Source organism: Numida meleagris, chromosome 3 (genome assembly GCF_002078875.1).
Source record: "Numida meleagris isolate 19003 breed g44 Domestic line chromosome 3, NumMel1.0, whole genome shotgun sequence".
NCBI lineage: Eukaryota > Metazoa > Chordata > Aves > Galliformes > Numididae > Numida > Numida meleagris.
In genome coordinates, this window is record NC_034411.1 from 54,538,645 (window position 1) to 54,556,450 (window position 17,806).

Genomic DNA, 17,806 nt, shown 5'->3' on the forward strand with positions numbered 1-17,806 from the left:
TTTTCTGCTATCAGCCAACATAAATTTACAGAAGCCTCAACAGAAACTGTGCTGAGCGACTGAGAAGGGCTTGTAACACAGCACAAACTTTAACTGTTAATCTTTCTACGCTTTATGTTGAATCATAAAATGTATTAATGCATTTATGTGTAAACATTGTAATAAGAAACATCTCAGGTAAGATGAAAACAAGATGAAAGAAGAAAGTAAAACCAAAAAGAAGTTCAAAATTAATTAAATTTGTCTTGTAAAGTAAGACTTAGCATTTAAGTACTCTATTGTCCCCCATTCCAGTGACACCTCATCAAAATCAAAGTAAATCAGACTAATTTATTCACAAGATTCAGCACTTGGTTGGTGCTGGAATAAAACTCATTATCCTTTAATAAGAAAAATACGCTTTTAAATTAGAATTGTATATTATTTTTGAGGAGGAGAACAATCTCATTTAGAAAACAAGAAACTGGTCCCTGTCAACAGAAGTACTACAAAAATCAGTGACAAAAGCATTGTTACAAGCATCAGACAGGAATTACAGATTAAGAAGTAGTCAATTATTTCAGAGTACTGTCTGTCAGTGCTCACCACAACCTATTAGTTATATTCCCACTGAGATCCCCATCCTCTTAAGGTACACTTATAAAGAATCAATACACAACTTTTCTTTCATATCTCACAGTAAACACTTAGCCCACATGTCTTACACTCTTTCCAACTCACGGTTGAATGCATCCACCTCCCTGCTCCCTGCTAAACCACAACTTGGACACAGAAATTCTTACTTCACAAACAACAGATGGTGTAGCAGAACCAAAATAATCCTATGGACAGAATTTCAAAGAGAGAATGACAGAGACAAAAAACAATTTGGTACTATGCTTTGCCTACATCTTTCTATCAGTCTTCGAACACTATCATATAATCCTGATTACAACCACACATCTCTCAAAATTCCTTATTTACACAGCATACGTATTAAGCCAAAGTGGAAAAATTACAAAGAAAAAAAGATAAGGAAGACAGATTGTCTTATAACTGCAGTCACTCAGATTTTAGCCTTGTGTTTAGTACCTGAAAAAAATGGAGGTCTTTCTGAATACAAAACTGAATTCCCACAGTTAATTGTTGCCTACGTACCCACCAGCTTATTTCATTCACATTTATTTCACTAAGAGAAAGTGTCACCAATCCAAGCTAAAATTGATCACATCTGAAGTTCAAAGACTTGAGAAAAAAGGAGTACAAAGTTAGAAGGAAAGCATGAGGAAAAATAGGGTAGAAAAAAAAAATCACTTGGAGGAAGATAAGTATGTTGAAGCATAAAAGTCCTTTAAAACATGCAAATGTATTCATGAACACAAGCATAGCATTTTCTCTACCAATAATGTACTATATAAAGAAATAGAGGTTTTAAGTCAATTGAATTCAGTAGTAACAAACCAAGGCTTAAAAAACAAACGAACAAAAAAACACTGTTTCAGTATCTGACTACTGTTGACCTGAGCAGGAACTCAGAGATACTAGGATGTAAAACGATAAGCAGTTGCAGAAGTCCTAAGGATTGATATCCGTTCTATAATTCTATACCCTCGAGGATAACTCAGCTATACATGTCAGCTGCCTGATTCAGGCCTATCCAATAACGCTCTCTAAAGCTACAGAATGACTTCAGGACTTTCATACAACTCAATGGTTACTTAGTCTACAAGGAACCACAAACACTATTTCTGAATTTATTACATTTATGTGACTAAGTGGTATCCACCACAGAGTGTGAATGTACAAATGAATATGTTGAATACATTAACTTTATATTCAAAATAACATGAAGCTAAAAATTTGAATCATGGACCCAAACAAAGTTAAAAAAATAGACGACAAAAAACACTTTTGATTTTGAGTGCTCAAATAACCCCTTTGGTAATTCAAGTACTAGCCAGCCCAGCGAATTTGTGCTGTTCGCCAGATTTACCTCCTGAGTGTGCTCTTTATAGACTTGCAGCGGACCTTTGGGCTTAGCTATATCCCAGATTTGCAGAGATCCATCCCCGCTAGAAGTGATCAACACATGCTCATTATTCTCGCTCCACGTCACATCAAACAGGCCATCATTCCAGTCAAAGCTGAACAGAAACAATGAAGATATTTGTCCATGGGAAAGCATAACACAAGTCTGGACTAGTTGTATGCAAAGACAGTATCTTTTTAAATCAGTCTCTTTACCATTCTAAACAGCTTTGTTATGCATTTCAGTTTCCAGTGAATCTCCTTAAAAGCAGCTTATGGATATAATGCTAACTTCTACAAGAATAGGTCAATTAAGTTAAAGCATAAGTGAGCCAAGGACCTTCTACACAGAGAATGGAATCTCATTTCAGTCCTAAACTGCTGGGAAACCAGAGATAAGAGGTGCCACGTACCTCAGTCTGACCTATCATCTCCCCAGGATGTTGCTACAGTGGCATGAGACTGTAGTCTGTAACAACCATGGTAAACAAAGAAATAAAACTGTTTGTGTTGGGAGGGCTCTATCCAATCCACAACTCCATTAAGAGTCTGAGTGACAATGAAAAACCAATAGAAGGACAGTCATGAACATATTAAAGATCTCTATAACTCCTAAAACTGGCTTTCAACACAACACCAATTCACCACGTGGGATCAAGTACCATGCGTTGGTTGCTCTGCAACAACTATCGATGACCATGCTGTTATCTCATGGTAAATATGAATTTATTTGCTCCCCTTTCACTGAAGGTTTAACTCGGTTCAGGTTAAACTTCGTGGCACGCTGCAGTAATTATGAGAGAAAGGCACGCACAAGGAAAGCTTCTATGGAGAAAACGACATAGCTCGGTGCTCAGGAAAGCACAGGACTTTCCACCACAAAATAAGTGGAGTTTCTGGAAACAGAAGACTTTGCAGAACTAACAGCATGTTTAAAAGCTTCAGATAGTCAGGTTTTCTGACTTCTTGCCTCGTACTTCTGTCTTCTTTCTCTTCTTAATCTAAACAATTGTTTCAAAAATTAGGTGAATGGCAGCCAAGCACTAAACCCTCTCCTTCTCCTACCCAGAACACGAACTAAATAAACTCCCCTCTTGGAGCATTCCATCTCCTAGAAAGGACTTCCTTGACTCATCCCAACTTCCTGCTCTATTTTCAACCAAAGCCAATTTTAAGGAGATAAACAGAGGTGACACCTACAATAACAAACAACCAAACTTTTAATTTCAAGCTAGGTCAGAGCTTTTAACTTACACTGACAGTTTTCCATTAAACAGCTTACACTATAGAAAGTGTAATCTAAATTACTTCTTGCAATGAGATCTGTGGAATGTAAACCAATCATTTACACCTCAATAAAAATACATGTGTTCAGCAGATAATATAGCATAGATACAATAGTTCATATTGATAATAACACCCCAAAACGTTTGGGTTTTCTACAAACAACACCACAGGTTTAAGTCTTGTTTTTACAACAGAGAATATTTACAATGTTACCTCCTGAGTAGGACAATCCCAGCTTCGTTTTGTTCCAGCACTGCCAGAGTTCCACAACCTAAAACAGCAAAATACAACCAAACATCACAACTCTTTGCCCTACGCCAAAGATTGTACGAGCTCTGTGATAGCTCCTGGTAGCATAAGGCAGCTAAACTTCTTTAAGAGGCCACACGGTTAGCTGCGCAACAGCCTGTTGTCTCTTCTGCTCTCCAAAACAGTAACTCACTTACATCAGGGCTCTCCTTCCCCAGTACACCTGTGGGTGAAACTGGAAAAGCAGTACCTCGTGCACAGAAGGGCACACTCCCCATGAGCCCTGTGTTACAGGCATATCAGGACGGGCTCCTTTATACCTTTTCGATAACACAGCAGGCGTAACTTTTGTTTGTGTTTATTTCCACTCTGTGAAAAGAGGATCTTGCAATGTAAACGTGGCTCATCAAAAAGGAAACATCCAGCTCAGCTCTAACAAAACACACACGGGTACTGCTCTCTCTTATGACCGGGATGTTGCCAAGGAACTCCACGTTTAGAAACATTACTTAAAATGAATATTTTTAGGGGAATGTAAAGGCTCTAACCCCGAGGAAGCCCGCTCTGCATCCCCACCCGGACGGCAAAGCCGGCAGGGCCAGCCAAGCACCCAGCTAGAGAGCGGCGCAATCCACATTTTAAGGAGAAAGTACCGGCAGACGGCCCTAAGTAAGTCACCTGCGATGCCGTAGTACTGCGCGGCGGCGCAGGCCACGCGCCCCGGCCAGTAGGGCGAGAACTCCGCCGCGTATCCGTGCAGCCCCGGCAGCCGCAGGGCGCCTCCGCCGCTCACCGTGCCCATGGCCCCGGCCCCAGCCGAAGCTGGGAGGCGGTGCCGCGCCCTGCAGCGCGCAGAGCCGCGCCGGAAGCGCCCCGCCAGGCACGCTGCGGCGGTGCCGCCATCTTTGGCGCTGGCAGCATGGCGGGCAGGTCCCTCGCCCTTCACTGGCAGAGGTCCTTCTACGAACGAGCTCGAGTTTTTTTCTACTCGTGACAACTTGATCTCGAGAGTAACGATGTATTCCTGCTATTAGGCCTTTTATTTAAAGATAAACTTCCATTACAAAATCTGCTGTAAAGCCACATCGAGTGCCTAATTCTTAACCTGGTATTTAAAGGCAGATCACTGAATTATGTGGTTGGACTCATTCTTTGATCTCATGGTATAGATTAAAAAAAAAAAAAAAAAGTGTTTATTGAACGGCCTCCAGGACTTTGCAATAAAATCATTCCAAATTTTGTGCAAGAGAAGCTCATTTAATGTATCATCTGGATTATCTAATAAGCACAAAGCTTCGCAGCAGTTCACAAAGCTCTCAACTGGAAGTTCATAGGGTATCACTGACACATATCATATGAACTCAGACTTCTTGACCCTGGGGCAGGAGAATGCTCTATTGAACAGACTGCTCCAGGCCAAATTCCGCCAACCTTAGCCTCTGTGCAATCCTTTTAAAATCAACAGATCTTTTCAAAATGGAAATTGAAGGACAATTTTCTGAGCAAGCGTTTTAAGTAATAGCCCTTTGTGATGAGGGTGCCAATAACAACGTTGGAAAAGATACATACCCGCTGCAGTGGTGCAGTAAGTAAATTGTGGCATGACCTTTTGCAAGGCGTTGTTTTGGTTTCAAGTGCAGGATGGTGTGAAGCACATAGAGAAGTTAGCACTTAGTATTGGAAAGGTTTCACCAAGTGCATTTTCAGGTCCAGTCATTTTCTGCAATCAGTGAAATTCTGCAGAGGTTATGCCAACAGGAAGCAGCCCTTATCAGTGGCCCAGTTTTGTTTTAAAGACAGATTAAAAGGATTTTTGTAGGCATTAAAGATCAAGGTATGGACAGAAGGTTACGAGAGAAGGACTAGTTCTCTACGCCATTTTTTTCCCACAGACAAGCTTGTAGATTCACTCTTCAATGGCCATTAGAAGTAGGAAGCAAAATAAAACGGCTAACGAAAGTGTTTGCATAGGAAGATTGAAAGGTACATACAGTAACAACTAAAGAAATAAAAGCTGTTTCACAAGCAGAGAGAGAAGGGAAACGTGAGTATTTCCTCCTCAGGCCCTGGGCGGGTGTGTCAATCCAAGAGGCGCGAAGGACCAGCGGTAATAGTAGCGTTTTGTAGCAGGATTGAAAGCAGTTGCGCTGCCCCACGGCTCCTCCCACCACGTCCCACCAAGCCCGTGTAGCCAGAGCGCGCCGTTAGATGGCAGCCGTGCTCCACGGAACAGCGGACAGCCCACAGTCCCCGAAAAAAAATTCGCCCAACTACGCTGATTTTGTTTCCTCACGCAGCATCACTTCATTATTTTAATTAATTAATTTCCCACTCGCTCCGTATGTAAAGTTTAGGCTCTGCTTATACTGCAGCCACTTCTTCAAGCTTGGCTCATAAACCTGTGCCTCTTGCTGGCATTGGAATATGTGGTCAAGATGCTGACAGCAATATCCCTGCACCCAGTTCACTTCTTTTTCACAGCACTGATCTCTGTTCTGCTACAGACACGTGTCCGCCATTCCCTCAGTTCCCTGGCTGACAGCTAGCTTAGACGTAAGCTGAGTTGGTAGCAAACACTGCTGGATACACAAATCCTTAAAGAACCTGTTATCAGCAAGAGTATAGCCCAGGCATCAAAAAACACTGCAAAATGAGCCTTTCTACCATGGGAAGTAGACTGTGAACCTATGTTCCTTTAGGTTCAAGGACAAGCAGCTTAAAACACTGAAAATACCCGGGGAATGCAGTAAGCTCTTTTCTAGTTACTGAGTCATGCATTAGGCTTTTTGCCATCAACATTTTACTCTTCAACAGTGAATGTTTATTGACTGAAAGAAATGAAGAGATTTTCCCGGCTGAAACTTCCATATAGTCATAAGGTTGCATGAGTTCAAGCTGTAAGGAAAGCATTTAGTATCCTGAGATTGGAAAGCTAGCGAGAGTGAAAATAAACAAATGGAAGTTACCAAGGAGGTTGCAGGAATGGATGCAAAGGGTCAGATGGGAAAAGTGAGGTTAGTCGAGGCTGGGAGGGAGGGTCTGTTTGCACAGAGAAATTTCTAGTAGTTAAAAAGGACTGAAGAAGTGAGAGGAGAGAAAAACACTGTAGCAGAGGAAGAAATATGAAATTCAGAAAGAAGCATGAGAGTTGCAGGTTTTGCTGATTGCCATTTCTGTGCACCATGTCTAATTTGGTAAGTGAATTCCCAGTGCTATTACTGTTACATGATCAGATTGAACACCAGTCTATTTACCTGCCCCTGGTACTTAGTGCTTTAAATGCTTATCTCGATCATAGATTTATTTTCTTTATAAAAGATTGGCAGTTGGCTCTCCCATAATAAAATATTGCCTTCTCAATATTGAACATAAAGGCTACTTCTGCTTGTCTACAGTTACATACTCAGTCTACGTTTTTAAAAAGTTTTCGTTTATTTCAATTTGACCATTTCTATTTGTTTGTAAGTTATTTTCTGAAGCTCATGGAAAAGGAATGGTTTGTGTACTTTTGAGATCTCATTTGGATTTTTATATCTGCAAGTTTCTTTAAGTTCATGGTTTTTTTTCTTTACACCCATAATCGAAGTGTACTGAACTTTACTCCTGCAGACTCCCATAGCAACATATTTTAGTCCATTCCATCAATCTCCAATACAGTCCAGAAAATTCAAAATGCAGATTTAGTCCTGAATCATTTTTCTCCCTCTGCTGGATACTCACGGCTGTAATACATGGAAAAAAAGTTATAATTTGGACATAAATGCTTCAAATTTCACATCTCTAAATCAGAATGCTTACAATGAAACTACCTTGTTCGATCTTGGATCTCATTAGCACCAGTTTGCATGGCTTAATCAAGTCGTTAGCTCCAGTCGCTCACTGTTTGTCACTCACCACAAATTGCATTTATACTTACAACCAAGACTGAAAAATTCTTGGGTGTTCGAATTAAATCTAAAGGCCAATGATGTATAGCTGTGAAAACTCAGAAGGAAGAGATGGAGTTATTTCAACAAATTCGCAGCTAAGTGCTTGCTACAAGTACTTGTCATTAGAAAAACCACAGCAGGTGATACCAAACTGTAATTATATGTAAACCATCTGGTACTAGTGATGTGAATTCTACAGTACTTGAGAAACAAGTAGACAAGGTATGCATGTTTCTAATATCAGGTGGGATATTATGCTGTTTAAAAAAAGAAAAGAAGAAAAACAAAACATCAACAAACCACAAGGGAACAAACAAACAGAAAACAAAAGCCAATAACCTTTGAATGATTATCCCCTGCACATTAGAGCTCCTAAATATCTATCATTCATTTCCAAGAGTTAGCATTAAAAGATATGTTTTTCCTATATAAACACGCAGACAATTTGTGTGGGTTATTCCAGATTAATCTACATTTTCATTACTATTTTTCATTTATTTCTAGAGCCCATCATCACGTCTAGCCAAACCAACAGAAAAACTGTCTTGCATTTGGAATGGACGTGGCACTAATAATGAAACAGGCCTCACAAGTCAGCAGCACTAAGTAGAATAGCATGCTTCTTCCGTCTTCTTTCAGTCCATGACTTCCTTCTGTGCTTGACAAACATGGGCTGTTCTAGAGAACAACAGAGACATATTGTTCTTGCTTCCTGTAAGGTGATGTAACAGCAGTGCTGAATGGATTAACACTGATTCTGCATTTTGTGGAAAACTACTTTATTTAGGAAAACATTCACTGTCGTTCTGACCGTAGCAAGAAACAATAACCTACTGTATATTGCAGATTAGCAAATATTAACTTTCCCCTTTAAATTAGTCTTTCGTTTGCTTGTCATCTTCCCACCCCATTTACCCTTTCCTTATCAGCAGCAGCAAATGCCAGGCATATCTCAATGAAAATGGGAACTGATCGACGCAAACAGAGCTCCCAAAGGTACTGTGGTGACTAATTTTTCCTAATTATTCCAGAATTTATCCTTGTCCTACATAAGTCATGGAAATCAATGATACAGGAACAGGCTCCACGCTAGCAAGTTGATTTGTCCCAACAAGATCCACCATAATAGGATGGACCTATTGATATGACACAAACATTATTTATATGTAGAGTGCTATGTTGCTCCATGTTGCAGTGAGGAGAGCGTTAATCTTTTTTCTCAAGTGACAAGTGATAGAACATGAGGATATCATCTGAAGTCGCAGCAGGAGATGTTTAGACCGGATGTTGGGAAAAAATCCTTCACAAAGAGTACAGTTGAGCATTGGAATGGGCTGCTCAGGGAAGTGGTGGAGTCCCTGTATCTAAGGTCATAGAACGGCTTAGCTTGGAAGGGACCTTAAAGACCACCAAGTTCCACCCTTTCTGCCATGGGTAGGGTTGCCACTATCCACTGGATCAGGCTGCTCAGGGCCCCATCCAACCTGGTCTTAAATGCCTCCAGGGATGGGGCACGCACAACCTCTCTGAGCAACCTGTTCCAGTGCCCCACCATCCTCCAAGTGAAGAATTACTTCCTAATATCTAACCCAATTCTCCCCTTTTAGCTTAAAGCCATTCCCCCTTGTCGTATCACCATCAGACTGCTTAAAAAGTCAGTCCACCTCCTGCTTATAAGCGCCCTTCAAGTACCAGAAGGCCGCAATGAGGTCTCCCAGGAGCCTTCTCCTCTCCATGCTGAACAGGCCTGGCTCCACATCTTCCTTGTGTTGGGGGCCGCAGGCCTGGACACAATACTCCAGATGGCAGAGCAGAGGGTAACGATCACCTCCCTTGCCCTGTGGCCACCTCTCGTTTCATGCAGCCAGTGCCCAACCAGGGCTCAAGGCTACTGAACCCAGTGCTCCCATCAGCTCTCACAAGCAGCACCCTTGCTGCCAGGCCCCGATGCTAGTCACGGCGTCCTGGAGAGAGAGAAGCAACAAAAACAGTCCTGAGCTAAACAGAAAAAAAACCTCAGCTTGCAGGAGCACAGGACAAGGTCACTACCCACCTCTTAGTTTTATGCAAAAACAGGTTTGCCTGGATCAAAGCACATCTGCTGGTGAAAGCACGCTTTAAAATCTCAGGCAAGCCAGGACCCGTTCCATCTCAGTAGCTGCCGACTAACCGGCACCCCTGCCTCAGAACACTGCCAGCAGCACACCAGGAGGCAGACCGGGACTGGCTTTTCTAAGATCGTTCAACAGAACAACACAGGGCTCTACCAGCCGTTACCCCAACCCCACTGCGGGCTGGGAACCAGACGCGCACCACAACGGGCAGCAGTCCCCGCCCGGTCCCAGGGGAGCGCTCCTCACACACCCAACGCTCCAGCCCAGCGCGCAGCCCGGCTGCCGCTGCTGCCTTATTCCTGGCCGGAGGCGGGCCCGGAAGGAGGAGCGCGGTGCGGGGCCGCCCCCGCCCGAGCCGCGAGTAGTGCCGTGCAGCTGTCGCTCGTCTAAATCGGGGGCGCCTGAGAGCAGTCCCACAAGTGGTTCCTGCCCGCGAGGGAGTCAGACTCGGCGGCTGAAGGAAGAGCGAGCCGCCGGTGGCGCGGAGCCGCTCGCCAGGTGGTCACTACAGGTGTGGGGGAGAAGGGAGCGGTGCGCCATGGTGTGGGCGGCGGGCGCCGCGGGAGGCTGCGCTCGACTCCTCGCCCCCCGCCGCCGGTGCTAGGCTCCGCGGGGCAGCGCCTCGCTCCAGCCCGGCCGCCGCTCCCCTCCGGCAGCTCAGCGGCAGCGTGCGGGGATCGCTCGGGACGGACGGACGGACGCGGCATGGCAGCCGCCTGACCCCGGCCGCTAGAGCAGAGCCCGGGACGCGCCGCGGAGCCGCTCCGCAGGGATGAACGACAGCGGCGAGGGGACCATCAGCTTCCCGGTACCCGGCCCTCCGGGCGGCGGCGAGGAGGGGCTCGGCCGGCGGGCGCAAGGGGCCGACGGCGGCCGCGGCTTCCAGCCCGAGCTGGCCGCGCCGTGGGGCGAGGACGCGGCCGTCGCTTGCCCCGCCGCCGGCACGGGCATCGCGGCGCGGGCCAAGGGCGCTGGGCGGCGGACGGCCGTCACCTACGTGATCAACGAGGCGAGCCAGGGGCCGCTGCTGGCGGCGGAGAGCGGCGCCCTGCAGAGCCTGCGGGAGGCGTGCGAGGTGGTGGGGGCCACGCTGGAGACGCTGCACTTCGGCAAGCTGGACTTCGGAGAGACGGCTGTGCTGGACCGCTTCTATAACGCAGGTGAGACCGCGCCGCCGCGCCCTTCCTGCCGGGGCTTATCGCCGCGCCTCGCCGCTTCCCGGGTCGTCCGCGCAGCTCCGGCCGGGCCGAGGCGCGGCCCCGCGCCGCCCTCCGGCGAGAGAGGCTCGGTCCGGGCGTGCGGCGTGCGGAGCGGCGGCGGGCGCTGTCCCCTCGCTGTGCCCCGCAGCGCCGGAGCTGAGCAGCGCCCTCCGAGCGGCCGCGGCTCTCAAGTTGGGAAGCAGAAGTGTGTCAGATCCTCTTTCTGTCCCCCGCTGACCCCGTTCGGAGAGGAAGCTGTTAGCGAGCGTGCTGTGAGCGCGCGGCTGTTGGCGCTGCCGGCGCTGGTGGCTTGTACCCGTGGGTTAAAAATGAGCTTCTCCGTGAGAGAGTTCCGGGATACACGTTTTGTTCTGAAACGCTATGGGTGGGAGCTGCAAGGCCCCGGGAGCTCAGAGAAGCAGATGCGGTGTGCAGCTCGGCAGCCGTGCTGCTGGCAGAGGGGTTGGTTCCGCTGCCTCTCTGCGCTGGGAAGTTTGCGCATCGGAAATTGGCTGCAATAAAACACTTAGGATGGATGATAGATTAGCGTCAGCGCCCCGCGCTGCGTCCTGTCACCCCGCCTGCCTGCTTTCACGGCAGTAATGTGGTAACAGCCTCGTCTCAAGGCACCGTGACCCGAGCTGGTGTGTTATGATCCCCCTGAGCCTTAATGTTTAGAAACGAGAGCTCAAAACTTCCTCTTGCTTTTTAATTTTTTAATTAGCAGATATACATGGGGCAGATGTAGAATTTGAAAAAAATTCTACATTAGTAAGGACTTCATAAGACTAAAACTACAGTGCTAAATTAATGTTCTTTTACTATAAAAAAAAATAGAAGCAGAAAATTGATTTGACCTGCAATTTTAAGCTTATTTTGCGATATACTTCTGTATGCATGACATACTTTGGCAAATGAGCCCTTAAAAAGTTCTGTCTGATACTGCAGCTTTGCCTTCTCCTGTGGAGGAGAGGAGAGCAAAGAAAAGAAAGAAGTACCTAGACTCAGGCCCTATGCTGACAGGACTGCCCAGCATGGACATGCACATGCATGCCATTTCCCTGGAACACTCAAAGCTTTGCCTCCTGAGCTGCTGTTCAGGTCCGGGAGGTGGATGGCTTCAAAACACACTCACATCTTGCCTTGTAGCTCTTACACAACTGTGTCTGGAGAGGTGAAGCCCTCAAAGGTCAGAAAAGCTGTGTCCCAGGTGGAGATAGGAGGAACACAGAGCTTTAGGAGAGATCCCATTTTCCCCACGTACAAATGAGATACAGGACAAGTGGAACCTGAGAGTCTCACTTGGTTCTTGATCCATCCATCAATGGAGCTGTATCACAGTGAGGCTCACAAAGCTAAATGATCTGTGATATTTCTGTGCCTCCTCTGTTTGTTAACCTCTAGCCCGAGCCATACAATAGGCGGGGTCTTGGTGGTGCACAGAGGCTTTTCTTGTGACAGAGCTTGGACTCAAAGTGGGCCCCTTTTCCTTCTGGCAGTAGGCGTCTGGCGTATAGTGCTACATAGCTGCACACTTATGTCATAGAACTGCCTATTTCAATGGCTTTCGAGCAAACTCTCTAAAGGTGAAAACTTTACTTGTTCATTCAGTACCATTTGGTTATGGCAATATAATGATACTATTGCAAAACAGGAAAATTACCTTGCACTTCTACATTGGTAGCAAAGCCGTAAATGTGTGAAAAACCAGGAGACATCCAGCACCTGGACTAAGTGCAAGACATAAGAGTTTGCATCTGCTCCCACTGTGTTCTGTGCTGTCCAGGCTGTGATCCAAAATTGATGCTGTTCAGGAGCCGTGAGCTGAAACTGATGTTTAGAAGGATTTGTGAGCTTTCATGCTTGTCACAATATATATATTTAAGAACTAGTTCTCCCGAAACTTAAAGCTAGCAAAAAAATTAACAATATTAAAAATAGTTCCCAGGCTAGGAATGGAACAGCGTTACAACATAGAAACTCTGTAAAGTGAAAAACACAAATGAGGAGCCAGCGTAGGGAACAAAATTAAAATGATCACGAGGAGTCTAATTATTTCACAGTTTGATTTCTTGTTTTCCTTGCCTTAACTGGGGTGAGTGGGGGAAAGCATTTATAGATGACAGATACATGTAAAGTCCTTCCTGATTTCCCTTCTCGTTTTCTCACTTGCTGTGTACTTTCAGCAACGAAAGATGTTAATAAAGGTAAAAAATGTCTGCACGCTCCACATTTTAAGAAATTATGGTGCATTAAAATAGTTCAGCATGGCTGAATGTCAAGTAAGAATTTATCAGTAAAAATACTTTCCATTTAGGTAACGGTCAGTTGGTTTTATTCAAGGTACCAAGTTTTACCAGACTTAGTGTAAAGGCCGGTGAAGTCATGCGAGAAAGGAATGATGTGATTGGACGGAGATTTGGAAAGTCAGGCTTATAGCATAGGTGTGGTGTAACATCTCTATCCATCGTCAGGCCTTCTCTTCTTTATTGTCTTGTTTGTACTTTGTGTAATGTAGTCTGCACTCCTGGTGATCTCTGGCAGAGACTTACTTCATGCCTTTCACTGCTTCAAAGAGAACTTCAGGAAGTGTTAAATAAAATGTAATCTGAGATGTAAATACTCATCATCCCCTCTAAATTTGGATTAGCCAGCTAATAATCTTCTTCTGCTGGCTTCAGTCAACTGATGGTGCTTAAATGCTGAGACATAATTAGCAACATGTATGACCAGTGAATAGGTCTTAGCTACGTGTATTTGAACCATTCAAGCACCAAATATTAAGAATGAGTCTGTTGTAGTATTTGATGCATTTCAAGCATCCTTGCTTGATCGCAAAGGAATTGTGCTTTTTTTTTTTTAAGAAAAAAAAAAAAACTACCTCTTGAGAAACAATTGTTGAATCAACCTTAGTAACTGTTGAAACATTTCATACGTTTCCTCATTACAGTGATAGGGAGAAAAGCAAGATTTAGTCCAATTTCTGACAGTACTCAGTGTGTCTGGGGTTGGTCAGCTGTCTCAAGGGCTGGTTTCCTCCTTGAAGTGGATACTTCCCCCCAGCCCTTCCCAGCTGTAAGCTGTATTGAGCTGTTGCAATAGAATTGGAGTTGCCTCTCTCTCTTAAATTCAGCTTCATTTCTGAACAATTAAAGAATGTTTATAGAGTCAGTCAGAAGTGCGCCAATGTATAGTTGAGAAACTATCCACAACGCTGTTTTGAATGTTTATCTACATTACTGTTTGTTGTTAAAGGATGTTTTTCTCCATTGTAATGGCATGATTTGCATATCCTTTTTTTAATTATTTTTATTTATTGCTCAGTTAATTTTGAAAACCGAGCCATAAATGAGTATAAATTACTTAAAGTTTCTTTGGGTTACATGAACAATTCATTTTTTTCAATCACGTCTTTTTAGGCAACTGAAATTAGGATGATTTTATTTTTATTTATTGGAAACTTGTCTTACTTTGAGGTAATTTGTACTTAAAAAAATCACATTGACTGTTTTTGTGCATGTTTAGAGAGATCATTTGTTCAGCATTTTCAGGTATGTGCTCCTCTTCTGTGTCTGGCTCATAAGTTTAGGCTACAGAGTGAAGATGTAAAATTAATTTTTGGGGGAAAAAAATGATGATTTGTCAGAATTACAGTGTCTAGCATTCTGAATTCTGTGTACAGTCTCTGGACTGAGGAGAATCTGGATTTTCTAGTCTCTGTGTTTGCTTGTTTTAAGGTGGCTTTCAAGCTAATCAACTCGACTTGTCTCGCAGTTATCTCCTTGTGGCTATAATGTTGTGTTATACAAGGGCATTTCCTTTTCCTCAGCTTCTTGTGCTCAGGTTTTGTGGTCATTGTTACATGATTTTGTACTGACAGTGCTGAATTAGGATATTGAGATAATTCCCCAAAATAGCAATGATTAACTAAAACAGAGTTCATCAAATAACAGCAAATGGATTCAGCTGATTGTTGTTTCTGGAACTTGGCATCACTGCTTTCAGAATTCTTCCAGACTTGGACTAGGACTTTTCAGTGTCAGCTCAGCAAGCTTAAAAATGTACTGTGCAGTATGCCTGGGGGAAATCTTAGCAAACAGAATGAGAAAACCTTCAGAGAGCCAGTAGAGTCACTTGTGTAAAGGTGAACTTTGAGTGTAGAATATCTTCCAACCAGACTTTTTCTTCTTACAGAGCTTGTGTATCCAATGTCTGTAAATATACAGGCACACAGAAATGAAGTAAAGCAGCAGAAGGACTATTTTTCCTTAAGGTTCACTAGAATCCGTGATGTTGTTTTTAAAGTGATTTATGTCTTTACGTAAGTTTCCTGGGTGTTCTGTGACTGTTACACACTGATGCAAACACTCCTCTTAAAAGAGGAATTATTTTCAAAATGATTGTTCTTGTTTCAAGCAATTGACTTAAATGTTTTCTCCTAATTAAAAAAAAAAAGGGGGGGGGGGCACGCTTGCTACTGTGCTAGCTTTTTCAAGGAGCAGGAAAAGTAGTGCCACTGAGAGACCGAGACTAACTGCAAGTTGTATTCTATTGCATGTTGTTTCTCAGAGCAATTAGCTTCTTCTGCAACTTATTTGCTGTACTTCCTGATTATTATTATTATTTTTTTCACTTCTCTAAGTTTCATCAGACACTTCAAATGCCCTGTGTTCATTCTCTGATTATGCAGCACTTGCATCTGTCACGTAACTTGCTGTTTGGACACTCCCCTTAGTGCTGCTGAATAACCACAACTCTATCTGCAGCGACACATCTGGGAAGTCCCTCTTTGGAATAATGGTTCTCGTTATGCAGCTGATGAAATAATCTTCGTTCATTATTCTTCAGAGCTGAGGATGACTACTAAGAAAATGTAAACATCTTGTACCACTGTCAGCAGAATTCATGTTGAAAGAACTTTGCATTTCAGCAGCGCTGTGTTGCAAGTGATGAGTTAGAGCAAGAAATGCGGATTAGTAATGCTGAGGGTGTGCAGAATCAGGCTGATGATTATAGGCATACTCTTAGGATAGATATATCAGGCTTGTGATGTATTATGAGTACAGGATCTTTGTGTCAGAATGCATAGTGTATGTTGGCTCAGTTATATGGGGTTCAGAGAAGAGCGGGTCATAAAGCTCCTTTTGACTCTGGGTATTGAGCTCCAGACTCTGTTAGGAGGAAGCACTGGAAAGTTAGATCAGATGTGTTGGCACATCTTCAGCATAAAACAGTATTTCATTCTGAAGCTCCAGAATGTGATCTACGTTAAAAAGAAGACAGAAGTATATTTTGTCTATTCATAGTTAGCACTACTGGAGAATTTCTGAATCAGCGAAGAAAATAGAGGATTTAAAATAATGTATTCACAACACTTCCATTGCTGAACCAGCTGCAAATTTCATAACCAGACTCCAGTATTGGTACTGTAAGTATGATCTCCATCTGGCTACCTGTCAGTAGGTGACTGGAAGACTAGTAGCCCATAAGCTTCTGTTTGAAGTAGATGGAGCATGCTAGGTGGAGGGAGTGGATGTGTGTGGGCCATGAGACCTGTATTCTCTTTAAAACTCTGTGGCTGGCCTGCCATAGCAGTTTGTAGCTCTGCTATCCAGCAGGAGCCTTCTCAGGCCTCTCTGCAGGCTGGGAGGCTTGCAGTCCGTCTGACGTGGGGGGTCCTGGGCACAGAAACCCTGATGTGGCTGGGAATTTCCAAGGATGTCTGTAATGTAAATAATATTAAGAGTGTGCTCTTGCACCTAGTTCATGTTCCAGCTTTTTCTGGGCTTTTACAAGTTAATGGCTGTTGAAATGCTACCTTCTGTTAAGTGCATCAGGCTAATAGCACTAGTTTTCAAATACTGTGTGCTGCTTATTAAAGTGTCAGGAGAAATGCAGGGTATGAAATTGTTAGGGTCTCTTAAAAGCTCATGGTGAGACATCGTAAGGAGGATATAATTAAAGTATATTCCTCAGTGGAAAAAAGGCTGAAGGAAACCGAGTAAATGTTTTTTGAGAGAAAGAGAAGGAAGCCTTTGGCTGACTTTTTTTTTAAATTCCCCTTCTCCTACAGTTTGCATTTCTGTAGCTCTGAACAGGATGTGTCATACAGAAATGACTTCTGAATCTACCACAGCCATGCTGAGAATTTGACTTCTCTTTTTCGTCAGTTTCTAAAGTAAAGATTGTAGAAATGTAGAATGATTTGGGTTCAAAGGGACCTTTAAAAGTTATCTAGTGTCATGTCATGTGTGTCACTTGTACTTGTTTTACTTCATGAGATCCACCTGGACCCATTTTCTCTGCTTATCCAAGTTTCTCTGGAAGGCATCCCTTCCCCCTGGTGCATCAACTACATCACTCAGCTTGATATCACCTGCAAATTTGCTGAGAGTGTGCTCCAGTCCATTGTCTACGTCTAATGAAGATGTTGGCCTGAGTACAGACCCTTGAGTGATACACTTGTTACTGACTTTCGTTTGGATGTTGAGCCATTCACTGTAACCGTTTGGATGTGGCCCCAGCAAATTCCTTGTCCAACTTCTAGACCATCTGTCAAATCCATATCTTTCAGTTTTAGAGATGAGAATGTTATGGGACACTGTTGAATGCCATGCAGAAATCTAGGTAGATGACGTCAGTTGCCCTTCCCTTATCCAGTGATGTGCTCACTCCATTGTAGATGGCCGTCAGATCAGTTGGGTGTCATTTTCCCATGGTGAAACCATGCTATTTCTAATTACTCCCTTGACCTCCATATGTTTCAGCATGTCTTCTAGCTGTAGAGATTCCTCAGATGGTCTCTAACTCAGTATTTTCCTATGATGGACTTCACCCTGGGCTTGTCTTTAGTTTTAGGGACCTGAGAGATTTGAGAAGACTGATCAGCAAGAAAAACTGAGACAGTAGAACTGAGTACTTCAGCTTTTTCTATGTCACTGGTCTCCCAACTTGTCTAATGTGTGTGAGTTCATTTTCTTTGGTTTTTGCTTTTCTGATCAAAGTATCTGTAGAACTGAAC

At 43.8% G+C, this 17,806-nt stretch overlaps 2 protein-coding genes and 1 long non-coding RNA gene across 6 annotated transcripts in view; 1 reads left to right on the plus strand and 2 right to left on the minus strand.

Annotated features, from left to right (window-relative positions):
* Window positions 1-4,402, minus strand: part of PEX7 (peroxisomal biogenesis factor 7) — a 35,645-nt gene extending 31,243 nt beyond the window's left edge. Inside the window, exons 1-3 of one of the 2 annotated variants that reach the window (XR_002436669.1) lie at window positions 4,222-4,402; window positions 3,508-3,565; window positions 1,973-2,123 (exon numbers count right to left, since the gene is read on the minus strand). Coding sequence is in view for 1 of the 2 variants with exons in the window: in XM_021390908.1 (XP_021246583.1) it covers window positions 1,973-2,123; window positions 3,508-3,565; window positions 4,222-4,345 (333 nt within the window). In the remaining variant the exon portion in view is untranslated. The remainder of the gene's footprint in view (window positions 1-1,972; window positions 2,124-3,507; window positions 3,566-4,221) is intronic. The other variant, XM_021390908.1, reaches the window with a different exon arrangement.
* Window positions 8,231-10,713, minus strand: LOC110395803. 2 transcript variants are annotated; one of them, XR_002436634.1, is made up of 2 exons: window positions 10,584-10,713; window positions 8,231-9,436 (listed from the first exon to the last, which is right to left on the minus strand). It is a non-coding gene; the product is annotated as an uncharacterized LOC110395803 (long non-coding RNA). The 2 variants fall into 2 exon arrangements; XR_002436635.1 differs by lacking the exon at window positions 10,584-10,713 and adding an exon at window positions 9,526-9,779.
* The window catches only part of MAP3K5 (mitogen-activated protein kinase kinase kinase 5), a 92,807-nt gene continuing 84,955 nt past the window's right edge, over window positions 9,955-17,806 (plus strand). The window contains exon 1 of one of the 2 annotated variants that reach the window (XM_021390677.1): window positions 9,955-10,746. In XM_021390677.1, coding sequence (XP_021246352.1) covers window positions 10,359-10,746 — 388 coding nt within the window. In that variant the 5' untranslated portion in view covers window positions 9,955-10,358. The remainder of the gene's footprint in view (window positions 10,747-17,806) is intronic. The other variant, XM_021390676.1, reaches the window with a different exon arrangement.